Raw genomic sequence first — 25,585 nt, forward strand, 5'->3', positions numbered from 1 at the left:
GAAGGGGGCGGGCGTTCCACCGTGAAGCTTCCGATTGGCTAGGCTGGGCCACGCGGGGTTCAGCAGTGGCGCGAATTCTCAGCATTGCCCGGGTGGCTGTCGGAGGGGAGAGGAACTGGCATGGATCTGGTAGCCGCCGGGGAGGCTGGGTTGGCCGCTGCTCAGAAACAGCTCCGCGATGAGGTGGCCGAGAAATGCCAAAAGTTGTTTCAGGACTTTCTCGAACAGTGAGTGACAGCCCTGGTTCTAGACAGGGTGGTGGATGGTGGGCTCCACTGTACACAACAGCATCTTTTTTGGGGGGGGGGGAGGGGGGCGTGTGTTTTGCCTCCATTTCTCCTGCATTCACTGGGTTAAAAACTACACCTGGAGTAAAGCCGTTCCAATTCCGCGGGCGCTGTTTGCAGAATGCAATAATGCAGAATGCAAATAATTCCTTATAAAAGCTGCAGCTTTCCAACATAGGTAGCCCTGAAGAAATACCATTTATTTTTTTTTATTACTTTCTTTATTTGTCTTTATCCCGCTTTTATTTTACAAAAAAACCCAAGGTGGCAAACATCCCACACAGCCTCCCCCTCCTGCTGTCCCTGCAACAACAACCCTGTGAGGTGGGATGAGCTGACAAGAGAATGATTGGCTGAAGTCCACCCAGCTGGCTTTCATGGTTAAGGCAGGACTGGAACTCAACAGTTTCTTGCTTTTTAGCCCAGATCAAGCTTGGCTCATCGAGATGACATTTGTGGTTTTATACACATGCAATCTTTTGTGATGAAGTGGAGGGGAAAACTTTGTATTCCACACATCCTAAGGTTGCAGTTCTGGTCCTGGTATCTTTCTACAGCCCTTCAATGGATTTGACTGTATTTCTCCGAAATTTTTGAGGTTAGATATATGAATGCGCTTAGATCCTGTTCTAGGAAATACAGGAACTGTACATTCTGGATGTTGAGTTTCTTGTTTATTATCTCATGTATCAAATAATAAAAGTACTCTGGGTACCTTGTATTTATTTGTCTGGAGGATAAAGCAGGATGACATTCTAATAAACAGCAACGTTAAAGCAATAGTGGAATATATCCCTTTAATAAATGAATAGCAGAAATAACTCAATCTGCTTCTTAAGCAGCTGAACATTTATGTGCTACATGATTATTATTTTTTTAGCAATGCTATCCTGGTTTATTTACCCCCACATAAATTCAGTTGTTTATTCATTTCTTTTCTGAGTAAGAGAATGAAAAGTAAACTGCACCAAGGCTTGTATATTTATCTATTAAAGAATAAAACCTTAGTTGATATTATTGATATACTAAATCGGGTAAGGTTGTTTACATTTGCTTGAAATTATTTTACAATGTTGCATCAAAACAAGCTACTTTTCCTTGAACTGATTTTAATTCATCAGATGGAAAAAATTTAACCTAAACGAATGTTTTCTTTTTTTAATTTACCCAGTTCAGAACTGATTTGTTAATGTTTTATTACTTTTGTAGAAAAAACATCTGTTAATTTTCAGAGATAATTGTGTCAAACTTTGTAATTTGAAAGGTTACATAGAGAATAATTTCCATTCACAGAAATATTTAAGTAATGGGAGGGGGGGTCTCAGTATAATCCTTTCATATTAACTACATAATGGTAATGCATAATTAAACTGGCTGTGTAGGAAATAATTCTACAAAATTGTTCCCTAAAAGATTCCAGAATTGTGATGGAGAAGTTAAATACTTGCAAGATGCAGAAGAGCTAATTCGTCCAGAGAGAAACACCTTAACTGTAAGTTTTGAAGATCTGGAGCAATTCAATCAACAACTTGCTACCACAATCCAAGAAGAGTTCTATAGGTAAGAATATCCAAAATGTTCATACAATAATCATCATAAAAGTGGTAGTTTCAAGATCACTAGTCTGAATATTCTTGGTTTTAATGGAAAATTTTTCAAGCGTATCAGGGAATTACTTAAGGTAGGTAGTCCTCGACTTACAACCATTTGTTTAGTGACCATTCAAAGTTACAACAGCATTGAAAAAAGTGACATTACTGTTTTTCATATGACTGTTGTACGATCACATAATCAAAATTCAGGTGGTTGGCAACTGGTTTGTATTTGTGATGGCTGCAGTGTCCTGGGGTCACATGATCACCTTTTGTGACTAATGAGACTCAATGGAGAAGCCAGATTCACTTAACAACCATGTTGCTAATTTAACTGTGACAAGGAAGATCGTAAAATAGGGCAAAATTCACTTAACAAATATTTCACTTAACAGCAGAAATTTTGGACTCAATTTTGGTTGTAGTTGAGATCTACCTATATTAACTTTGTGGATAAAAAAAACTTATAAAGCTTACTTTAAGAAAAATTAAAGAAAAATTATGATTTATCATTCGCATCTCAAGATAGTTTGGCAGTTGCTTCCTATAATGTCCAGCCTTTTAAATTAAAATAGAAACAGAAACTCAGGGTTTACAAAATCCTATGACTTGTGGGAAATAATTCAGTATTTATACTTGTAAACTTAACTTGCATTAAACATTGTCTGTTTCATTAAACTTCTAAGCCAACAGAAATTTATAACATACCCAGAGAGTCAGGGTGATGCAAAAGCTTACGTAATTCTTTCTCTTACAAATCTGTCTTTTATTTTAGAGTGTACCCTTTCTTGTGTCGGGCTGTAAAAACATTTGCCAAAGATCATGGAAATGTTCCTCCTAACAAAGATTTTTATGTGGCCTTCCAAGATTTACCTACCAGGCACAAGTAAGAATCTTAATGCTTAAATTGTCACTTTTACAGTGTTATGTAACAAGGAAATACCGTGTTTCCCCAAAAATAAGACCCTGTCTTATATACTTTTGAACACCGAAATAAGCGCTTGGCCTTATTTTCGAGGAGATCTTATTATTTTGGGACGCGTGGAGCAAGACGGGGCTCCTCTTGCCATTTTACCTGATTTTTCCAGCGCTGACTCCCTAACCAGAGGAAATGGGGACCGGCTGCGCGTGCATTTAAATATTTTCAAGGGGGGGGTGTTATTTTAGCGGATGCACTCAAAAGCCTGATTGGGCTTATCCGGGGAAGTCTTATTTTCGGGGAAACAGGGTAGTAATTTGGTACTGAAGGCATTTCTGCATGTGATTATCCACAATTCAGGAGAATCCATTCTGGCATTGCCCTGAATAGATAAGCAAAGGCTACTGGCAAATCTATGCAATTTGTCTCTAAATAAGCGGAAGGAGCATTTTGTTAGCCTGTGTGTCATTATGTCCACCTGCTAAGACACAAAAATATGAGCTTGCTACACGCCCCTTCATTTACAGGCTGTCGTATATATGGACCATGGAAGCATACCTGTTCAATCACTACTCTTCTGAGATATTTTCCTCTCAGATGTTTGCATATATTTGACTTTCAGAAAGCTTGCAATGACTTGGTTGTTTCATTAAGCCTCAGGGACAGTGTTGGTGTAACTATTTGCCTGAATGGTGAATTGGCTTAGTTTCATCTGGATTGTTTTTATTCCTTGCCTATGTATGGTTATATTGCTGAGCACCCCATAAACAAATAAATAAAAATACTTTTGCAATATTTGTTTTCTATCGGGTATATAAAAGATAGTCTCAAAGTTTCATACAGCTTGTCTAATGTAGTCTTGCACTTGTGCAATTTTTCATCTGAAATTTGTATAGGATTTAATAAAGGTATCTTACCCAAGCCATTTTAAAAGCTAAGTGGAGCATAGTGGAAATTCTGCAACTGATGTTCCTGGATTATAATGCTATAAGGCCGTGATGGCGAACCTATGGCACGCATGCCACAGGTGGCACGTGGAGCCATATCTGTGGGCACGCGAGCATTGCCCTAGCTCAGCTCCAGTATGCATATGCGTGCCAGCCAGCTGATTTTCGGGCCTTGCTGTCCCACCAGAAGTTGGGAAATGGGCCGCTTCCAGCCTCCGGGGGATGGGGAAGGCTGTTTTTGCCCTCTCCAGGCTCCAAGAAAGCCTCACAGTAACCTTTTTGCTGTCGCATGCCAAAAGCAGGGGGAGCGCGGTGGGGTCACGTGTGCATGCACGGGGGCCGGGCACTGAATTATGGGTGTGGGCACGTGTGTGTGCCCTCCCACGTTCCCCCCCATTTTTGGCATGCAACGGCAAAAAGGTTAGCAATCACTGCTATAAGGGGTTGATTACATTCTGCTCCTAATGTCACAGACGTCAGCACAGCCATATGCATTGTCTTAACCGATAGCACAGCAGGAACATTCTTTCCTTAGTTACAGAAAGCCTTGTACTTGGCCAAGGCTACCATTCCATAGAAAACAATAGGCTACAGTCAGCTGGGTAATTGTAATCTGATTTTCTGAATTGTGTGTTAAAGATGAAAAGGTTTTAAATTTGACTTTTTATTTTCTGAAAAGAATTCGAGAAATGACGTCAGCTCGCATCGGATCCCTCATGCGTATAAGTGGACAGGTAGTTCGCACCCACCCTGTTCACCCAGAGCTTGTCAGTGGAACCTTTCTCTGTCTGGATTGCCAGACGGTGATAAAAGACGTGGAGCAGCAGTTCAAGTACACACAGCCCAACATCTGTAGAAACCCAGTCTGTGCCAATAGGAAGCGATTTCTTCTGGATACAAACAGATCCCGGTTTGTTGACTTCCAAAAGGTATTGTCGTTGGAATTGCTGCCTTTGGTTTTTAAACAACAGTGTGCTATTCTCAGTTCAATTTCTCAGGCAGGCTGCAAGAAGTCCTCAACTTACAACTGTAATAGAGTCCACAATTTTAATCATAAATCATGATGGTAATAAAGTGTGTCACGACACGACCTATTCTATGACCTTTTTTGCTAAGGTCATTAAACACATTCAGCTATAACTCTGCATTGGCGACAGGAAGGGCATCCGGCCAGTAAACACTCAACTCCATTCAGTTGCCCAGACTCCACCCCGCAAGGGATTATGGGGCCAAGAAAAGATGATGATGATTAAACAGATTCAGCTATTGTAAGTGAGCACTTAAGTGAATCCATTATTTGCTTTGTGATAGCTTTTCTGACGAGCAAGATGCTCCAAAGGCTCAATACGTCTTCCAACACCCCAGATGGTAGGCTCAAGATCCAGATGGATCTTGACAAATTTGAACAGTGGGCCCTATTTAACAAAATGAAATTCAGTGTAGAGAAAAGTAATGTTTTTCACTTAACGCAAGGAAAACCAAGAGTACACATATAGACTGGGTGAAACGAGGCTTAATAGCAGAAACTGTGACAGGGATCTTGGCGTTCTAATGGACAGTCAGTTAAATATAGCCAGCAGTGTGCTGTAGCTGCCAAAAAAGCTAATGCAATCCTAGGTTGCATAAACAGGGATAGAATCAAGATCATTTGGAAGTCTTAGTATCACTTTATAAAGCTCTAGTAAGACCACACTTGGAATACTGCATCCAGTTTTGGTCACATAAAAAAAAGTTGCTGAGACTAGAGCAGAGTGCAGAGAAGAGCAACTAAGATGATTAAGGGCCTGGAGAGTAAACATGCAGGAATTGGGTATGTTGAGTCTAATGAAAAGAAGGTATAGGGGTGACATGATAGCAGTGTTCCAATCTTGAAGGGGCTGCCACAAAGAGGGAGTCAGCCTACCCCTGGCTTAGGGCTGGGGTATTTACGAGACCGCCTTCTGCCACCAATAGCCTCCCACCGGCCAGTACGCTCGCACAGAGTGGGCCTCCTCAGGGTGCCGTCCACCAGACAGTGTCGGCTGGCGACCCCCAGGGGGAGAGCCTTCTCTGTGGCGGCGCCCACCCTCTGGAACAACCTCCCCCCAGAGATACGTACAATAACAGACCTCCAGATTTTTCGTCGGGCCCTGAAAACTTATTTATTTCAACTAGCTGGGCTGGCTTGATCCCACAGTTTTGAGTTAAATTTTAATTGATTTTAAATTACGGCCAAAAAAAATATTTAATTATTTTAAACTGCTTTTAAATTTTGTATGTTCTGTTTTTATTTCGGCTGTTCACCACCCTGAGTCCTATTGGAGAAGGGTGGTATATAAATGGAAACAAATAAATAAATAAATAAATTTTCCAAAGCACCAGAAGGCAAGATAAAAAACAATGGATGGAAACTAATCAAGGAGAGAAGCAACTTGGAATTAAGGAGAAATTTCCTAACAGTGAGGAATTTCCAATTAAACAGTGGAACGGCTTGCATTCAAAAGTTGTGGGTGCTCCATCACTGGAAGTTTTTAAGAAGAGATTGGACAACCATTTGTCTGAAATGGCATAGGGTCTCCTGTTTGAGCAGGGAGTTGAACAGAAGACCTCCAAGGTCCCTTACAACTCTGTTATTCTGTTACTCAAATAGCCATAAATGCGAGTTGGTTGCCAAATGCCCAAGATGCAGTAACATAACTGCAGTGGGGAGCCAATGTTAGAATTTCTCATTCGGGTGGTAAGTCCCATTTTTGTGTTCCATCATAACTTTGACGATTTATAAATCGAGGACTACCTGTACTTAAATATGTGAATTTTGGGTACAATGTGAACCAGATATTAGTGCCTCTTCCTGCCTTTTGCCATATCTTATTTCCCCTCTGATGTTCTCATTGCTGGTGCAGTGAGGCATGAGACTCCTGGTTCAAAGGAGTCACAGTATAATCTTCACAAGCCTGTCTTAACAGCTCACCAGTTATACTATATCTGAATTAATACTGGATCTCTAGTGGAATTTGGTGTATTTTATAACTTATTAGAAAAGTAGAGCTGTTGACAAGATACTTTTAGCTATCGTTTTTTGTTTTTAAATAGTTTTCATTGAACATTTTCCAACTTTAAAAAACACAAGTAAAAAAAGAAAAAGAAAATATAAATACAAATACAAATACAAATACAAATACAAAGAAATAAACACAAGCAGCACAACTGTGTGTAATATAATTTTACAGGTTTCCGTATCAGCATGTATATTCTGCTTTTGTAATTCACAATTCAATATTTGCCTTCTCATAGATTTTAACAATTCTAGTAATGATATAATTATATTATAATAATATAATACATTCTGATTTTACGTATATACATTTATCTTCATATTATTCTTTTAGCTATCGTATGCAAGTTTTTGTTTTTCACAAATTATGAGATTGTGGTTACCAAAAAAAGTGCGTTAACACCAACTTAATCAATTCATGTATCTATTTTAATGCTTATTTGTGAAATTTCTATTTTCTTTGTTGTTGTTTTAATAACAACCCCACCCCCATCCCCCAAATATCTTATTTCTGCTTTTTGCCATAACCAAGGATAAAAATAAGCTTGCTTTTCTGGTGTTATGTCTCCTAAGATTTGTTGTTTTCCTAGTTCAGAAGTTAAAGGGAATCAGTTTAAAGATCTTCCTTTTGCTTTCTTTTAGAACTTCTTTAGCTACATGTCAATTTGGAATAAAACACAAACATCTGTTTTTTGTTTTTCCAAGTCTGTGTGCTAGAAATATTGAGGTTTAATTTTTAATCATGCTAAGGTCAGGCATTTGAAGGTCTCTTTCCTGCATTCCCAGGTTCGCATTCAAGAAACCCAGGCTGAATTGCCTCGGGGGAGCATTCCTCGCAGCGTCGAAGTCATCTTGCGTGCTGAAGCTGTAGAGTCTGCGCAGGCTGGTGACAAGTGTGACTTCACAGGGTCTCTCATTGTTGTGCCAGATGTATCTCAACTGTCTACCCCAGGTTGGTGACTCCTATCTAGAGTCTTCAGTATTGAAGATGTTTCATATATTCCTAGTATATGGTATACAGGTACTCCTCAACTTATGACCACAATTGAGCCCAAAATTTCTGTTGCTAAGTGAAACATTGGTTATATGAGTTTTGCCCCATTTTACGATCTTTTGTGCCACAGTTGCTAAGTGAATTGCTGGAGGTTATAAGTCAGTAACCCAGTTGTTAAGTGAATTTGGCTTCCCCATTGACTTTGTTTATCAGATGGTCACAAAAGGTGATAACGACCTCGGGACACCGCAACCGTCATAAATACGAGTCATTTGCCAATTGTCTGGATTTTGGTCACGTGACCATGGGGATGCTGCAACGCTGGTAATTGTGAAAAACTGTCATAAGTCACTTTTTTCAGTGCCATTGTAACTTCAAACAGTCACTAAATGAACTTGTAAATCGAGGACTACCTGTAGTCTTAAAATATGTTGCTTTAAATTGCAGGTTAGGAATCACATAATTACATGTAGTCCTTGACTTACGACCTTAATGGAGCCTGCCCGTCATTAGTCATAAGCAGTGGTGGGTTTCAAAATTTTATACTACCGGTTCTGTGGGTGTGGCTTGGTGGGCGTGGCAGGGGAATGATACTGTAAAATCTCCATTCCCACCCCACTCCAGGGGAAGGATACTGTAAAATCTCCATTCCCACCTCACTCCAGGGGAAGGTTACTGCAAAATCCCCATTTTCTTCCAATCAGCTGGGACTTGGGAGGCAGAGAATAGATGGGGGCGGGGCCAGTCAGAATTTTTACTACTGGTTCTCCAGAACTGGTCAGAACCTGCTGAAACCCACCTCTGGTCATAAGTCATGACAGTCATAAATCACGTGACTTTTTTTTTTTTTTGGCAGTTAAGCCAACATAGTGATCATAAAGTGAACACCGCAGTTGTTAAGTAAACCAATGGTTCGCTATGGGCCAATTAATGCTGAAAACCTAAGTAAATGGAGACTTTTTCAGCAAAAGCAGAAACATGGTCACATGACTGAGATGCTGCAAACAGTTGTAAGTGTAGGCTGGTTGCTAAGCATCTGAGATACCATGTGACCACGGGGTGTCAACCTTTGGGCCCAGTTTGTAAGTACCTCCTGCAGAGATCTGGCGGAAGTTTGAACAATCACCAAGTATCTGCACTGCCTGATTTTTAAAATGGCTGTATCAGATGGCTGTTTTGCTATTATTCTACTGCTCTAAAATCGTAGAACTATTCTCTTTTGAGGGTTAGATATATTAAACTTTCATGGAGTTTAGCTTAGCGCTATGTATGAATCCTGGTCCCTGTGGCTAGTTCAATGACCTATGGTTAAAGCTATCCACGACTTAATATGAGGCATGAATTGGGACCCTGATGGTAGCCTGCCCAATGTCCTCTTCAGTTCTTTAGAAGGATATTTGTGGGTAGCTGGGTTTATTTTCCCCAGTATATTCAAAACACAACTTTCAAAGTCCTAATTTTATAGGCGTACGAGCAGAAACTGGTTCTCGTGTGACTGGAAAAGAAGGCTATGAAAGTGAAGGCATCCGAGGTCTTCGGGCACTTGGAGTCAGAGAGTTGTCCTATAAATTGGTCTTTCTGGCCTGTTACGTGGCCCCAACAAACCCAAGGGTGAGTCTTGATAAGGGAAAAATAACGGCAAGGATCATTTTAAATAAACCAGTTGTGGGATTTTATTGTTGTTCTACTCCCTCTTACTGAATGTTGGAAGTTTTTGCCTAAACATTTTTATGTGTTGATAATAGTATGTGGTTAAATAATTAGCAAAAAAATAAATAAATAAATCATGCAATATTTATTTTTAAATGCATTGCATTCAAATTTGCCCAATTTAAAATAGAGCTCCAATTTAAAATAGATCTCTGAGCTCTGACAAGCCTTCACCAGGTTGTCCAGCATAAGAATGAGGGGGTAGAATTGTTGGGCTGCTGCAGCTTCTTCTATAGGTACTGACTGCAAAATCAACAATAACTTTTCCCTAGAAGATTTCTTCCCCTGATACATTTGCTTTCTGCACATGGAAGTTATTTTAATTTTGGGATTGTTCTGCCACCTGTGTTCTGAGATCACACATTCTTCACTGTCATTTCACTTTAAAAATTATTCATGGGGGAATAACACAATCCATAATTTTTTTTTCTCTTGATTTGATGACTCTGGATTTAAATTTTCTTGAATTACTTGCTGCAGTATTTTGAATTTGTTGTTATTTTGTCTTAATCTTAGTTCGGAGGAAAAGAACTTCGAGACGAGGAACAAACTGCAGAAAGCATTAAAAATCAGATGTCTGTAATGGAATGGGAAAAAGTATTTGAAATGAGCCAAGATAAAAACCTGTACCATAACCTTTGTACAAGCCTCTTTCCCACCATACATGGTAAGATCTTAAAAATTATTTGGAAATCTTTCAAAAGAATTATATAAACTCTAATCTCGAACTCTCTCCATAAATATTATCTCTTCTGAAGAGATCAGAACAATTAATTGTTAGGAGTCTGTGTGTGTGTATGTGTGTGTGTGTGTGTGTGTAGTATGTGTTTGTGATCCAGAAAATAATATAGGCTTCAGACACATGCACATGCCTGTATTTGACTTGAAGTGGCTGGCAATCCATCAAAGGGAGAACCCAAAGGTGTTTTTTTTTTTCAAGAGGCAACTGGACTTTCTGGTTTTTCTTTGAAGACGTTTTGCTTCTCATCCAAGAAGCTTCTTCAGCTCTGACTGGATGGTGGGGAATGGAAAGATGTATACTCCTTGCAGACAGCTGGACATTTGCTTCTTTTAGTGGAGGTTTATTTCTATCCTCAGGGTCACCTGAGTGGTGCAAATGGGTGTGGAGCCTTCTTGGAACTGTTGAAAGGACTGTGTTGTAGATTGGACATAGATGATGTCATATCCCTCCTCCTCTGTTAAGAGAGGGCTGTTCAATTCTGACATAGATGGCCTCTTTAATCCCAAAATTGAACAGCCATCTCTCAACGGGGGGGGGGGGGGATATGACATCATCTATGTCCAATCTACAACACAGTCCTTTCAACAGTTCCAAGAAGGCTCCGCACCAATTTGCACCACTCAGATGGTACTGATGACACAGATAAACCTCCAGGTGATCTTAATGACCCGCTAAAAGAATGCAAATGTCCAGCTGTCTGCAGGGAGTATAAACACTTCCATTCCCCACCTTCCAGTCAGAACTGAAGAAGCTTCTTGGATGAGAAGCGAAACATCTTCAAAGAAAAACCAGAAAGTCCAGTTGCCTCTTGAAAAAAAGCACCTTTGGGACAACCATGACTTGGATGACCGAGAATCTCCATAGATATTGAAGGGAGAAAGGACTCAGAAGTTTGCCATAATCTTTTAATCAGTATACCTTATTGTCTCTGCTTATCAAGTAACCGTTGCACTTTAATAACAAAATGATAAACTTGGACTATGTTTCACAGATTATTTTAAATTGCTTATTTTAACTGAAGGCAACATTGGCCTGCTAAACTATCTTGTGTCAGCAGTCCAATATAGACTGTTTTTGAACCATGATTATTCTCTGACTTAGGCATATTTTAGAGATAATGGGCTGAATCTAGAGTTGCCATGAATGGAGGAGACAAATTTTATTATTCCCCCCACCCCCCAAAGTCCTTTGGAAAGTTCCTTCTGGAGATTGGGGCCCTCCAAAACATAGTGAGAGATGATTCATAACAAATTGTTCATTGGTGAAAATAATTTTGTCTCCTCCAATCTTTCTCTGAAAGGTTTTGTTGGTTCTTAACCTTTTCCCCAGAAAGGACTTCTCTTTACGAATAGTTATATTCAGTGCCATAGAAAGATATAAAATAACGAATATCTACAGTATACTTTATTATAACAAATGAAATAATAGAAAAATAAAGTTAAATATGTTTACATATATATGACTACACTAATAATGTGAATAATATTAAAGGAAGGGGAAAAGGCATTAAAAACTACATCATTCACATAGTTTCTAAAGTGGTCAAATTGCTCAAAAAGTTTCTTCCTTATCCCTTGTTAAAAAATACCAAATGTTTATAAATGACACAGGCTAGTGTTCTTTTTGGAAATCGGGTGTAGATTTTTTCTCCAAATATTTTAAACGATTATTGTAGCTATTTATCATGCACAAAACATCCACAATTTTTGAGGTCTTAGTAGATTCCAAGCACTGTGGGTAGAGCCAAGGTGTATATATGTATGTCATGCAGTAGATAGCTAGTTTGGTCTAGCATTTAAGGGACCAGGCTATATATTGGGAGACTGAGTTCTAGACCCAGATTAGGCATAAAGCCACTTAGATGATCTTGGGCCAGTCACATTGTCTCAGCCCTAGGAAGGAAGCAAAGGCAAACCATTTCTGAAAATCTTGCCATGAAAACTTCAGTGGCTTAACCAGCCTGTTACCAGGAATCAAAAACAAACTCAAAGCACACAAAACATACAATAAGCAGTCTAAAGTCAAGCTAAGATTAGATTACAGGCTATAAGGAGGCCTTATGACATAATGTTCCAGTGTAATGCTTTTTGCTCATGTTCTGTACATCTTGAAAAGATGGGATGAAATAATGAATGTGGAGAATTTCCTATGATTCTTTGACCTGTTTGATGCTGCTCAGTTATAAGCAATGAGTTTTGAGCATTTTTTAAGGCCAACATCACAATAGCTGGAAAGTAAATTGCCTTTTAATTTATATACATTTACCCAAGGAATTTATTTTGAATGTGTGCATTTCTAAAATCTTTAATACGTCTAACATTCACTTGCTGTGATCTAGGTAATGATGAAGTAAAGCGAGGGATTTTACTCATGCTATTTGGTGGAGTTCCTAAGACAACAGCAGAGGGCACTTCATTACGTGGTGACATCAATGTTTGCGTAGTTGGTGATCCAAGTACTGCCAAAAGCCAGTTTTTAAAGTAAGTTTTTCTAACACTATGGCAAGGTTAGCTGTACGATCAACATGGCTTACAGATCTCTGCATATATGTGAAATAATTTTTTGATAAAAGTTGAAAAGATTATGCTGTATTGCTAGCTTTTTAAACAAATATTCAGTGGAGTACAATTGTTGCAACATTCTTTTACAACAAATGAAAAGATATAATGAAATCTTGCAAATGTTTGACCCAAATATGATCTACTTTGGTCTTTTTAGGAAACATCTGCCTGACATAGAATTAGTACAGCTGTGCAAAGTTTTGAAGAGATGATTAAACTCAAAAATAAAATTTTATCAGGAAGTTGCCTTATCTAAAGACTATGAAATTCACAACCAGAACTCTAGGGATTGTCATCACTAAGCGATGCGGTCATGCTTACGACCACATCGCTTAATAATGGAAAGTCTGGTCCTAATTGCTGTTGTAAATCGAGGACTACTTCATGCAAGCTTCAGAGTGCTATTTATTATTTGAATCCAAAGCAGGAGACAAGTCTTATCACAGATTATTATTATTATTTGCTGCTGATGAGTGTTTATTCAGAATCTAGTCTTATGCTTTGCACTTATGTCACCCTAGCATTGGTGGCACAGTGGTTAAAGTGCAGTAGTGCAGGCAAACTCAGCCCACAGTCTGGAGTTCGATCCTGACTGGCTCAAGGTTGACTCAGCCTTCCATCCTTCCAAGGTTGGTAAAAGGAGAATCAAGACAGTTATAAAGCACTATGGGGCAGTGAACAGGTAGTCCTTGACGTACAACAGTTCATTTAGTGACCATTCGGAGTTACAACCACACTGAAAAAAATGACATGACCATTTTTCACACTTATGACCATTGCAGCATCCCCATGGTCATGTGATTTACATTCGGATACTTGAAAACTGACTCACATTTATGACGGTTGCAGTGTCCTAAGGACACACGATCCCCTTTTGTGACCTTCTGACTAGCAAAGTCAATCGGGAAAGCAGATTCACTTAAGCGTGTTACTAAGAACTGCGATGATTCACTTAACAAATGTGGTGGGAAAAGTCGTAAATTGAGGCATAACTCGTGTAACAAATTTCTCACTTAGCAGCATAAATTCTGGGCTCAGTTGCGGTCATGTTGAGGCCTATCTGTATACGTCTAAATGCTGCTGCTGTTGCTATCTTTTGTAAAGTTGCTGCTCATTGAGTCGCCAATTTGTGATCCAACAGACATGTGGAAGAATTCAGTCCCCGAGCCGTCTACACCAGTGGAAAGGCCTCGAGCGCGGCTGGCTTAACTGCCGCTGTGGTGAAAGATGAAGAGTCCTATGAATTCGTTATCGAAGCTGGGGCACTAATGTTGGCAGATAATGTACGTTCTCCAAATTGTGATTCTTTCCGCTTCAAGTAAGGAATAACCATTCATTTTATTTATCCCAGTAATGGAAGTGGGAATTGACAAGCCTCCCGTTGCAATTCTTCCCCAGGGAGTGTGTTGCATTGATGAATTTGACAAAATGGATATGAGAGACCAAGTTGCCATCCATGAAGCAATGGAGCAGCAAACTATATCCATTACCAAGGCTGGAGTTAAGGTAAACAATTCATTGCCAGAATTACCAATTGATATTATTAGTCTTTAGGATTAGTATGGATTATTTGGCAGGTTTATGTAGTAGGATCCACTCTGGTCATTTCTTTTCGGAATGTTATTCTGTGACTAAATTGTTTATTTAGAGAGGTTATGCTCTATAAAAGAATCAGTCTTTACATAAGTATAAGCCATCAGTCACTTGGAGTCAGGCTACATTAATTAATATGTTGCTCCAGTCCCAAGTAAAATCACTTTTTTAAAAATGCAATAAGAAGCAGGAAAAAGAATAAACAATAGCAGAGATTGCACACAAAATCATTAAGGGAGAAAAGCCATATCTTCCAGCCCCTTCGAAACATCAGTAGGACGGGGGCCATCCAGATTTCAGGGGAACCTCATTCCAGATTCCAGGAGCTGCTACAGAGGAATCATGTTTATGGAATCCCAATAGATAACCTTGTTTAATCCAAGGAATCTGGAGCACACAAGGGCTCCAATTTTTTTTAACAACTGGTTTTCTGCCCTAATGACTGGCGGGGGTGTGTGTGTTTCCATGTGACTGAGTGGGCATGGCCAACTCTACGTCACTTATGTGGGTGGTACCTGTATGGGATAGGCAGGGTTGGGGAGGGAATCCAGTGGTTTCCGGTGAGGGGGTTGCAGGAGGAAAGAAAGATCCAACCTGTTTGTGTGTGTGTGTGAGAGTGAGAGACTGCGTCAAACTAGACTGAGAAAGCTGGCTACGAGAGGAAGAGAAGCTGGGTAAGCTGGACCCAGACGCTTCCCGGGTCCCCTCATCCCAGAAGCAGCAACCTCGCACTCTCCCCTCTCTGCTAGCTCCCTTCTTCGCACAGGATCGCCCAGCAGCGGAGAGGGAGAAGAGGGAAGTGGTGGCTGCTAGCATTGAGGGGTGTCACACAGAAACACTGCCCCCTTCTCCCTCTCTGTTGCTGGGCGATCCTGTGCAAAGAAGGGGGCTAGCAGAGAGGGAAAGAGTGCAAGTTTGCTGCTTCTGAGACGAGGAAACCCGGGAAGCGTCTCACTTGGCTTCTCTTCCTCTCGCAGTCTGCTTTTTCAGGCTGATTTTGGCTGGGAAAACAGCTTGAAAAATGCAAAATGAGGAGTTTGGTGCTCCAAACTGTTTGAAAATAACATTTTGCTCTGCTCCATGACGTTTAGGCAACAATCGTACCTTGATTGCTCTGAACTAAAAACATCTTCTTTATTTAGGCTACAGTTTTTGTTTCCGACAGATATGCATAGTCTGGATGGAGCTAGCTATGTAGGTTTATGGTAACTGAGCCTAGATTCAAGGCTTAAACAGAAGCCTCTGCTATCTACCAACAAAATACATCAAAAAATGTCTGCTTGACCTAGTAATATCTGTCTTTAAAGATAAGAGAGGGAAAGAATATAATCTGTTCTTCCTGCTTTCTACTATTTGTTCCCAGTTTGATCAGCTTTATGAAATAAATGTGTACATATTAGCTATTTTTCTCAGGAAGGTTTTTTTTTGGGGGGGGTTATATTTTTTATTTACTTTCTTTGTTTTTTAACAGGCCACTTTAAATGCTAGGACATCAATTTTGGCAGCAGCAAATCCAGTCGGTGGACGTTATGATAGAGCCAAGTCTTTGAAACAGAATATAAACTTATCAGCCCCTATCATGTCTAGATTTGATCTCTTCTTTATTCTTGTGGATGAATGCAATGAGGTAACACAGAATTTACAAGTATATGTAATGCGTGGTAGATTAAATTATATGCAATTTATTAATTACAATTCTGTGTTTTTTAATCTGTTCTTTCATATATATTTTTTACCTTTAAGGGGGATTTTAAAGGGGATTTTGTACTTATTAGCTGCATTATATTTTAATATATTTTCCTACACTATGCTAACATTCTGAACATATTAGTAGCTCTTAAGGATATACAAATGTTACAAAGTTAGAAGTAGCATATTATTTAATATACCAGGAGTGGTAAGAATAACCTTGTCAGAGTGATACTTGGTTAAGTGCTGATCATGGGACATATGAAATGGCTTGGATCCATCAGAAGCCAAGTTTGACTTGACAATGTTTTTAACCTTTTACCTAAGTTAAAAGACGGAAGTGATGAATTAAATTCTCTCTCTCTCTCTTTATTACATTCACCTTTCTTTTCTCCCTTTATAAACCACGCAAGGACTCTTGAGGGATGCTACTGCCAGTGATAAGAATAGTCTGCAGAATGGGAGAAATAAAAACATTTATGAAACCGCTGGTTGTAGAGTTAGCATTATGTAAAAGTTATTAAAGATGCAGTAGCTTGGTTGTGATCGTGGTATTTATTTTGAGTGGCACTTTGGTTTAGTAGTTAGAAAGCTGGCTTTTCATTCTCTCTCTCTCCACCCAGCCCGTGTCATGCAATCATTGTTGGGCTATTAAGAGGCAGAAGCATTACGTGTATCATTGAATGATGTAAAATAAAGGCAGAGTATAAACCTAATATAATCACATAATAATTTTAAAACAGAATGTCACAAAATCCAAATGAACTAACTCATTGTCCAAATAAAGATGTTACTCAGTCATGTCATTGATGATCCCTTTTTGGAGTTTCTGTTAAAATTATTTAGCAGAGTAAGATAACAGTAATATATTTGTAATTGAGATCTAGACATACCAAGGTTTTTCTATTATGTTGCTCCTTATGCCTTTAGTAATGGTGCCTAATATTTCCCTAGGTTACAGATTATGCTATTGCAAGGCGCATTGTGGATCTTCATTCTAGGATAGATGAATCGATTGATCGTATGTATACACTTGATGACATCCGAAGATACCTACTCTTTGCCAGGCAATTTAAACCAAAGGTAACGAGAATCTTTAAACTTCCTTATTATTTAAAAATAGTATATTTTTAATATAGGCTCTTTAGCACTTACGTACAATTTGCTGAAATGACTCGCTGAATTTCTCTATAAAGGTTAGGGCTTCTATTGCTTGATCCATGATGTAATTCTGCAATAAGTTTAAATGGAAATTTTACTGAATTCCACCATAGCAGAGCGGACTGTTACTTTCATCATTTTCCCCACTTCCAATAGATTTCTAAAGAGTCGGAGGATTTTATTGTCGAGCACTATAAGCGCTTACGCCAAAGGGATGGTTCTGGTGTCACAAAATCATCGTGGAGAATCACAGTACGACAATTGGAAAGCATGATACGATTGTCAGAAGCCATGGCACGGATGCATTGCAGTGATGAGGTAGCTACACTTGATGGAGTTTAAAGGGGAATCGAGATCATTCCTTGCCTTGTTTAGGTCCATTTGTTTGTTCCTGTTTATGTCACATACCGGGGTCCCCAACCCATGGTCTGTGGCCAGGTGCCGGCCACAGCCTGTTAGGAACTGAGCCACAGAAGTGGTGGGTGAGTGCGCATGCACAAAGCTGCATTTCTGAAAGTGGCGTGCATACATGAAACCATCTCCTTGCTGCCAACTCCACCGCTGTGCAGAGCCAGAAAGATTGGGAATCGCTGGCGTATACCATACTTGCCAATAAAGTGTTTGCTGGAAATTTTTATGGTTAGTAAGATACTCTTGAGTTAAACTGCAATGAGTACCTGGATGCATCTGCACAGGTTTTTGGATAGTAGAATGGAGGTGATTTGCCGATTCATTCTTTGGATTCATTTTTCAACTTTGCAATCTGACCCTACAGCCCTGCATTTCCATCATGGCTTCCTATCAGTAGGACTGTCAACTGTCCCTTCCCTGCTTTTCTTTGGATCCCAAATTATATGTTGCCTCTTGTTTAAACTCCAAATGTTCACCAATTATTCATACGCTCTATCTAATATTTGCATAGGTATTGTAGGATTGCAAGAATTCAAGTTGAAAAATCTATAAAGTTTTCAATTTTAAGTGGCCTGGTGCTTTCTTATCCATTTCTAATTTTGGTAAGAATAGTTTTAAGAGACAGCGTAATTATTCAAAAAGTACAACTTAAACAACAATCTGCAAGTTTGTGTTCATGCCGACCCTTAATTAGGTAAGCTGCAAATCGAACAGCTGCATTTGTTCAGTATGCTAACCATGGTTAGCTTTATCTTGAGTTTGCGTTGTGTGGGTTAGCATATGCAGCTTAGTGTGATTAGCTAGTTTATTGTGCAAGCTCAGAAAATAGATTAATTCAGTAATTGGATTACAGGTTGCTTTGAATTTACAACCACTTTTAGTGGTTACAACAGCATTGAAAAATGTGATTTACAATCGATTCTCACACGCACAGCATCTCCATGGTCACACCATTGGGCGCGTGTCAACCAGCATGTATTTACAGGAGCCGTGGTGGCACAGTGGTTAGAATGCAGTACTGCAGGCTAACTCACTGCTCACTCCAGAGTTCGACCCTGATTGGCTCAGGGTTGACTCAGTCTTCCATCCTTTCGAGGTTGGTAAAATGAAGGATCCAAACTGTTGGGAGCAATATGATGACTCTGTAAATCGCTTAGAGAGGGCTGTAAAGCACTGTGAAGTGGTATGTAAGTCTAAGTGCTATTGCTATTTGCAGGAAGTAGGATTTGCCTAATGGCCAAATGATTCACTTAACAACTGTGGCAAAAAGGTCGTAATGTTGAGCATGACTTACTTAACCACCTTGCTTAGCAATGGAAATTCTGGTTCCAGTTGTGGTCGTAAGTCGAGGACTACCTGAAAGGGTATGTGTATATCAAGGAAGCCTTTAGTATATATTCTTGAACAATTTCGTAATTCAAGGTTGTGCAGTGCTGTACCAACTTCATTAAAAGTATCATATTGAGTAATTTTATGTGCCTTCCTTCATGTATATAAAAAGCTTTGGCTTTTCCAATAAATCTAGTGTCATTTATTCTTTCTATTCCTTGCCAAAAAGAGGGAATAATAAGCCTCAGAGAAGAACAATCTGTGTCTCTTCTGCTGTTGCTTGACTCCAGTTCCCAGCAGCCTTGGCCAGCCCAGCTAATAGGGGAGGCTGCTGGAAGTTGTCCATCAGCACCTGGTGAACCATAGACTCCCATCTGTGGTAGCAGTTGTGTTCTTCCATGCTTTATGTGTAAAATTTGTGCAGGAGTGTTGTGTGATACTATACTACACACACGAAGCAAAATCCTTTCCTTTGAATCTCCCTAAATGTTCTTACAAGGTTCATCCAAAACACGTGAAGGAAGCTTTCAGATTATTGAACAAATCTATCATCCGAGTTGAAACTCCAGATATCAATTTAGACCAAGATGAAGAACAATCAATTGAAGAGCCTGAGGATCAGGATGGAGTTGCGAGTGAGTGATTTCCAGATAAGTCTTAGCCCAGGGTGTACGTCGGTTTCAAGTGAGGAGATACCCACCAAAGGCAAAAAGGCAAAGTAGCAGGGCCACCTGAGTGTTACTTCTTAGGGTCTGCTTGTTTCCAATCCAGTTTGAGTGATGTTGGGCCTCTTTAAGTCTATCTTACTTAATTATTGCTACTGTTAAGTTTAATAATGCCTTGACCATAGATATGCTTGGTACCATTTTAACTAACTTTAAGTGATAATTTAGGAAGGCTTTTATTTTCAGAAGGCTTTTAGTTGAATGCACTTGGTTCAACTTTTTTCTATACATCTTCATTATTTCATCATACCTATTGTGAAATGCCAAGAGAGATTTATTGCAGAGCTTTGTATGAGCTTTTTACTCATTTACTTGGGAGTAAGACTCATTGAATGTTGGGCTAATTTCTGAGTTACCGTACTTTTCAGAGTATAAGATGCACTTTTTCCCCCCTAAAAGAGGGTGGAAATGTTGGTGTGTCTTATACACCAAATACAGCCATTTTTGGCCTCCCGAAACCCTGCACGTCCCTTTTTGGCAAAAACTGGATGCCCAGAGGGTTTGGGAGGCCTGCAGAGTGCTCCTGGGGGCTGGGGAAGGCAAAAACATGACTTGGGGGGTTGGGGGGGCCAAAAACAGGCCTGTTTTTCACAAAAATGGGGCGCACAGAGGGTTTGGAAGGCCTGCAGAGTGTTCCTGGGGGCTGGGGAGGGCAAAAACATGATTGGGTGGGTTGGGGGGGCCAAAAACAGGCCTGTTTTTCACAAAAATGGGGCGCACAGAGGGTTTGGGAGGCCTGCAGAGTGCTCCTGGGGGCTGGAGAGGGCAAAAATGCCCCCGTTTTTGTGAAAAATGGCCTCCTACACGTCACGTTTTGACCTCCCCAGCCCCCAGGGGCACTCAGGCCTCTCAAAGCCTGTGCATGTCCTGTTTTTCGCAAAAACAGGAAGCGCAGTGGGTTTGGGAGGCCTGCAGAGTGTTCCTGGGGGCCGGGGAGGGTAAAAGCTTATTTTTTTCTTGTTTACCTCTTCAAAATCTTGGTGCGTCTTATAGTCCAAAAAATATGGTAGTATGAGAAAATTGTGCCAAAAACAAAGCTAGCTAGCATAATTTTTAGTTTGGAATTAAGACAATGTCTCCAAACCTGTATAGTTGCAGAAAGGAGTCAGTGAATATTTTTGTTGGAAAAAATTTGTTACATGAAGGGAAATAATGTTCCTACTGAATGTTTTCAAACAGTTCTGGTAAAGATCCCCGTTTTTTGTGCCCAAGGGGCAAAAAAATACATATATTGAATAGACAAAAATATAACACAATATTGAGGAAACTGAAGCACACAAAATAAATAGAGTCACATCACATATTTGTAATCATTGGGGAAGGGGAGGTCTTTATTTTATTTTTTTTTAGCTATTTAGGATTTCAACCACAAATTTTATCCTTTTTACACCTCAGGAAAAAAGAAACTGCCATCAATTTTCAACAATCATGGTTAGAAGGGATTCCAAGATCACAAAAAAAGACCCATAAACCACATGGTTACACATTATGAGATAAATCATCCTGAAGGGCAAAAAAAAAAATTTTTTTTTTTAAATCTAGGAGGATATAACTCATTGCCTTGCCAGGGTCAGCCCTTTGAGGTAGGCAAAGTCAAAGAACAGGAACAGCAAGGATTTCAGGAATGCTTTCATTGTGATAGGGTATAATAACAGAATCTTGAAAACCTATCAGAGTTTTGTTCAGATCTTAAAACAAAATCAAACTTGGGTTAGTTTGAGATTCTTTCTCACCCCTTTCTTCTTTCCCAGAAATAAGTTGTTTTTTATTATTGTTTTTTATTACTGCTCCTTTTGCAGTTCATCCCTTTTCCATTTCTGGGACCAGGTTTACATTCTTTTACAGCCATTTAAAAGCTTCAAAAAAAGGGGTGTTGGTGGGAGGGTTGAACCAAAGCAAGTTTGAAATCCTCAACCTCTCAAAATAAGTTTCCCAAACCAGCATAGGCTTTATTCCTTCCTATTGCAAGGAATGATAAGAGAAGCTTTGGAGAAAATGAGTTGACAAATAGAAATCATTAGGCTTGTGAGTATTTATTTTGAATGAATGAAGCAAGAAACTCATTAATCCCATTCATTTCTTGATAAAGTTTCATCGTGGTTTATCAATTCCAGCCTAATGCATGAAAATTGTTTTATGTTTTCAAGGAGAGGAAGACAACATACTTACTAATGGCTTAGTAAATGGTACCAGTGACCCTGTAGATGATTCAAATAAAGATGTGGCACCAAAGGCTTCTCTGAGACTTAGTTTTCTTGAATATCAAAGAATCTCTAACCTCATTGTAATGCATCTAAGGAGATCTGAAGAAGGTAAGGACCTTCCCTCAGGGGAAGCAAGGATCCTCCACTTCTAAGATCTGCCCTTCATTGGACAAATGATGTTAGAACATATGCAGATTTCCTTCACCTCTGATAGGAATGAAGATTTTTAAATATAAATCCTGATAAAACAGAACAGATATATTATAATCTTTTTTCAGATGTGTATGGTTATTGATCCGGAACAATGAAATTGGATAGTTCTAGATAGTCAGAACAAGACAATTCACGAGCTAGAGATAGATCAACAACGCTGCTGAAAGCTGGGAGTTCCAATTACTCTAAAATTGCCATCTTTATAGGAAAAACTCCATGATACTATAGATATAGGCATAGTCACCTATTTTTGTATGTTTGAGTAACTGCATACATCCCAGTCCCATTATTTAAGAGAATTCACCTCTACATCCTACCTCTGGATCCTGTTGCTACGAAGGTAGAAGAAAAAGAATTGAATTCTATATGAATAATATTCAGAGTGCAGATGACTTATAAGTTTCAAGATCGCTATGCAAAAGCTTTATTTCCAATGCACTGCTTTTTTTGAGTGTTTTCCTTTTGTGATATGTATCTGTTCAGTTCTCGTGCAGGCAGGGACCTTGTACGAAATGCTGTGGTTTTCATGTCAGCCATAAACTTGCTTAGCCATGGAGACACAGCATTTTTATCAGACTTTACAAGGATATAAAGATAATTGAGATGTGAATATGCTAAAGTATGCTAAAATTACATACCTGTCAAATGTATTATTAACGTAACATTTATAAAAATATTTTTTCCTGATTGCAGAAAATGATGATGCTGCCTTTAAAAAGAGTGAGCTCATCAACTGGTATTTAAAGGAGATTGAATCTGAAATAGATTCTGAAGAAGAACTCATCAATAAAAAGAAAATAATTGAAAGGGTGATTCATCGTCTTACACACTATGTACGTATACATAGACTCCAGGGCCTGGGGTTCTGTTTGAACGCAGATATTATGCAAGGCTCCTTATATATAGTCTGACCATACAAAATTCTAACAGCATTGGAAAAAAGTGATTTATGATGGTCCTTGCACTTATGACTATGGCAACATCCCCATGGTCACATGATCGAAATTTGGGTGCTTAGCAACCAGCATGTATCTGACGTTGCAGCATCCTGGGGTCATGTGATCCCCATTTACAACCTTCCCAGCTGGTTTCCTACAAGCAACCAGATTTGTTTAACAACTTTTGTTAATGTGATTCATTTAACAACTGCAGTTGTTCACCGTGCTGGCCTAACCAAATAAAGATTTGATGATGAATATGATGGCAGTGGTTCGCTTAACGACCGTGGAAAAAAAGGTTGTAAAATAGGGCATGACTCAGTTAACAATTGCCTTGCTTAGCAACATAAACTTTGGTCCCAATTGTGACTCTTAAGTCAAGGATTACTTGTAATAATCAATAAACTTCATTGATATAAATGAAGTTTATTCGTTATTACAGACAGTCCTTGACTTAGAGTCATAACAGGGACCAAAATTTCTGTTCCTAAGCAAGGCAATTGTGAGTTAAGTGGGTTTGTATTTAAATATGTAAAGGACCACATAAAGCATTTTATACTGACGTGTGCCACTGAGTTAACAGGATCAAATTTGTGAGTTATGGTGTAAAGCAGGGGTGTAAAACTCAAGGTCCATGGGGTGCTTAGATCTGGTCCGTGAGGCCACCCTGGAAACAATGAAGGACCGGCCTGTAGTGCCTCTGCCAATGAAAACAGGCTCCCAATCTCCGTTTTTTGGCTGGGACGACCTCCTGCAACCCTCTGCCAGCGAAAATGGAGTGCAGCCCTCCCGAACTCCATTTTTGCTGGCAGAGGGTTGCAGGAGGCTGTCCCAGCCGAAAATGGAAATTGGGAACCCATTTTCACAGGCAGGCCACCACAGGCACCCCTGAAACAACTGATGTCAAGTTGGTCCCGCCCCTGCCCCCAAGGTCAAACACAACCCTAATGCGGCCCTCAATGAAATCGAGTTTTGACACCCCTAGTGTAAAGGCTGGTGTTTACTCCTAGATAAACATTAGAATTCTTAAAAAATGGAAAGTCTTTAGTTTCAGAACAGAAATATATAAAAATGCAACGTTAAGCTTTGTTAGCATTTATGCAAATTACACCTTTCTCCTCCTGACTTTTAAAATTGCAACGTTGTAAAAATGGATGTATTCATCATAATATAGCAAGCAAGACTAAGATAGCAAAATATTAATTGCTACTTGGAAATTGGCATAAGGTGAAACTGATTGCACTTAGTTTGATTGCACTTCAGGTCTTTTATAAACATGATCTGACCAAAAAATTCTCTCTTTCAGGATCACATTCTAATTGAACTCACACATTCGGGATTAAAAGATTCCGTGGAGGTACAGAGCTTTGACGAAGACCCCTACCTTGTAGTTAATCCTAACTACTTGCTGGAAGATTAGAGACTGAGCAAGCAGTGCTACAAAATCCATTTCGTACCAGTGAGATAATAGCTCACTAGCTGATACGCATTAGTTGTAGATAGCTGACTAATCCGAGATTTATCTCGGAATTCGCCTACCTTGCCTTTTTAAGTAATCTTTTGTAGTGATAAAAGGAGGAGTTGTAAAACCTGGTAAAAGAAACCATTTTTTCAGAGCTGACATCTGCTGCTTCTGTATTTTACATTTTAAAAATTGTATGCAGTAGTTCAGTAGTGCCATCTTACTCTGTAAATCTCTTCTTATTTGTGTCCAATAAATTAAAAAAAGTTCACTATAAATGCATTCAGTTTCAGAATGAATTGTTTATGCATGGCACAGAAAATACGTTGCTTCATACTTTTGGAATACCACTTTCAGGTTGGAATTACTAAGATAAAACACATTGTTAAACTAAAAACAGCCAAGTTTTGTTTTATGTTTGGGACAAAAGTTTTCAAAGCATGTGTGGTGTTTGTCTGATCTCAGAATGCCACAAGTTCAGGGGTTTCATGGTCAAAGCCTTTTATTCATTGTTTATGTATTTATTCAATTTCTATAGTCTTTTACACATCCTTATATGTTGATCTTGCTGGATAAAGATCATTAGTCCAAACATCAAAATTGAATTTTACAGTTGTGATGCTAAAATATTATTACGATAATTTGGGAATAAGCTAATTTTGTTATTTAGCCTTGATCAAATGGAAAGAAATTCACGTACACACTGATTAAGATGTAAATGGAATCTAATTTAAAGAAAATTAGAGCCTTAGTAGTACAGTGGTTTAATGCACCCTGTTATTAACACAGCTGCCTGCAATTTCTGCAGGTTCGAATCTTACCAGGCTCAAGGTTGACTCAGCCTTCCATCCTTTCTAAGGTAGGTTAAATGAGGACCCAGTTTGTGGGGGCAATAAGCTGACTTTGTATAAATATACAAAAGTATGAAGGCTATTGCTTAACGCATTGTAAGCCGCCCTGAGTCTCCGGAGAAGGGCGGCATATAAATCAAATTAAAAAAAAAAAAAAAGGTATATGGTCCTGATAATTCAGGTTGGCTCATGCTACAAGGATCGTTTTAATTCTCATACATGG

At 39.2% G+C, this 25,585-nt stretch overlaps 1 protein-coding gene across 1 annotated transcript; it reads left to right on the forward strand.

Annotated features, from left to right (window-relative positions):
• Positions 1–5: 5 nt before the first annotated feature.
• MCM6 (minichromosome maintenance complex component 6) lies at positions 6–24,637 on the forward strand. The gene is made up of 17 exons (XM_070957026.1): positions 6–227; positions 1,701–1,847; positions 2,655–2,765; positions 4,425–4,674; positions 7,566–7,731; positions 9,239–9,384; positions 10,000–10,150; positions 12,564–12,705; positions 13,928–14,069; positions 14,185–14,292; positions 15,851–16,006; positions 17,023–17,151; positions 17,386–17,547; positions 19,469–19,604; positions 21,842–22,006; positions 22,805–22,944; positions 24,356–24,637. The coding sequence occupies exons 1-17, from the start codon at positions 121–123 to the stop codon at positions 24,467–24,469; spliced, it is 2,472 nt and encodes an 823-aa protein (XP_070813127.1). The 5' UTR covers positions 6–120; the 3' UTR covers positions 24,470–24,637.
• The last annotated feature ends 948 nt before the right edge of the window (positions 24,638–25,585 follow it).

Source organism: Pituophis catenifer, unplaced genomic scaffold (assembly GCF_029215685.1).
Source record: "Pituophis catenifer annectens isolate HBS135680 unplaced genomic scaffold, rPitCat1.0.hap2 SCAF_1, whole genome shotgun sequence".
In the NCBI taxonomy this organism is placed as follows: Eukaryota; Metazoa; Chordata; class Lepidosauria; order Squamata; family Colubridae; genus Pituophis; species Pituophis catenifer.

Excerpts from the sequence above, each read along its gene's own strand:
- MCM6 (XM_070957026.1), top strand. The coding sequence starts at position 121 with ATGGATCTGGTAGCCGCCGGGGAGGCTGGGTTGGCCGCTGCTCAGAAA. Across the intron at positions 1,848-2,654 it reads ATCCAAGAAGAGTTCTATAG|AGTGTACCCTTTCTTGTGTC; the intron begins GTAAGAATATCC and ends CTTTTATTTTAG. Across the intron at positions 22,945-24,355 it reads TTCATCGTCTTACACACTAT|GATCACATTCTAATTGAACT; the intron begins GTACGTATACAT and ends TCTCTCTTTCAG.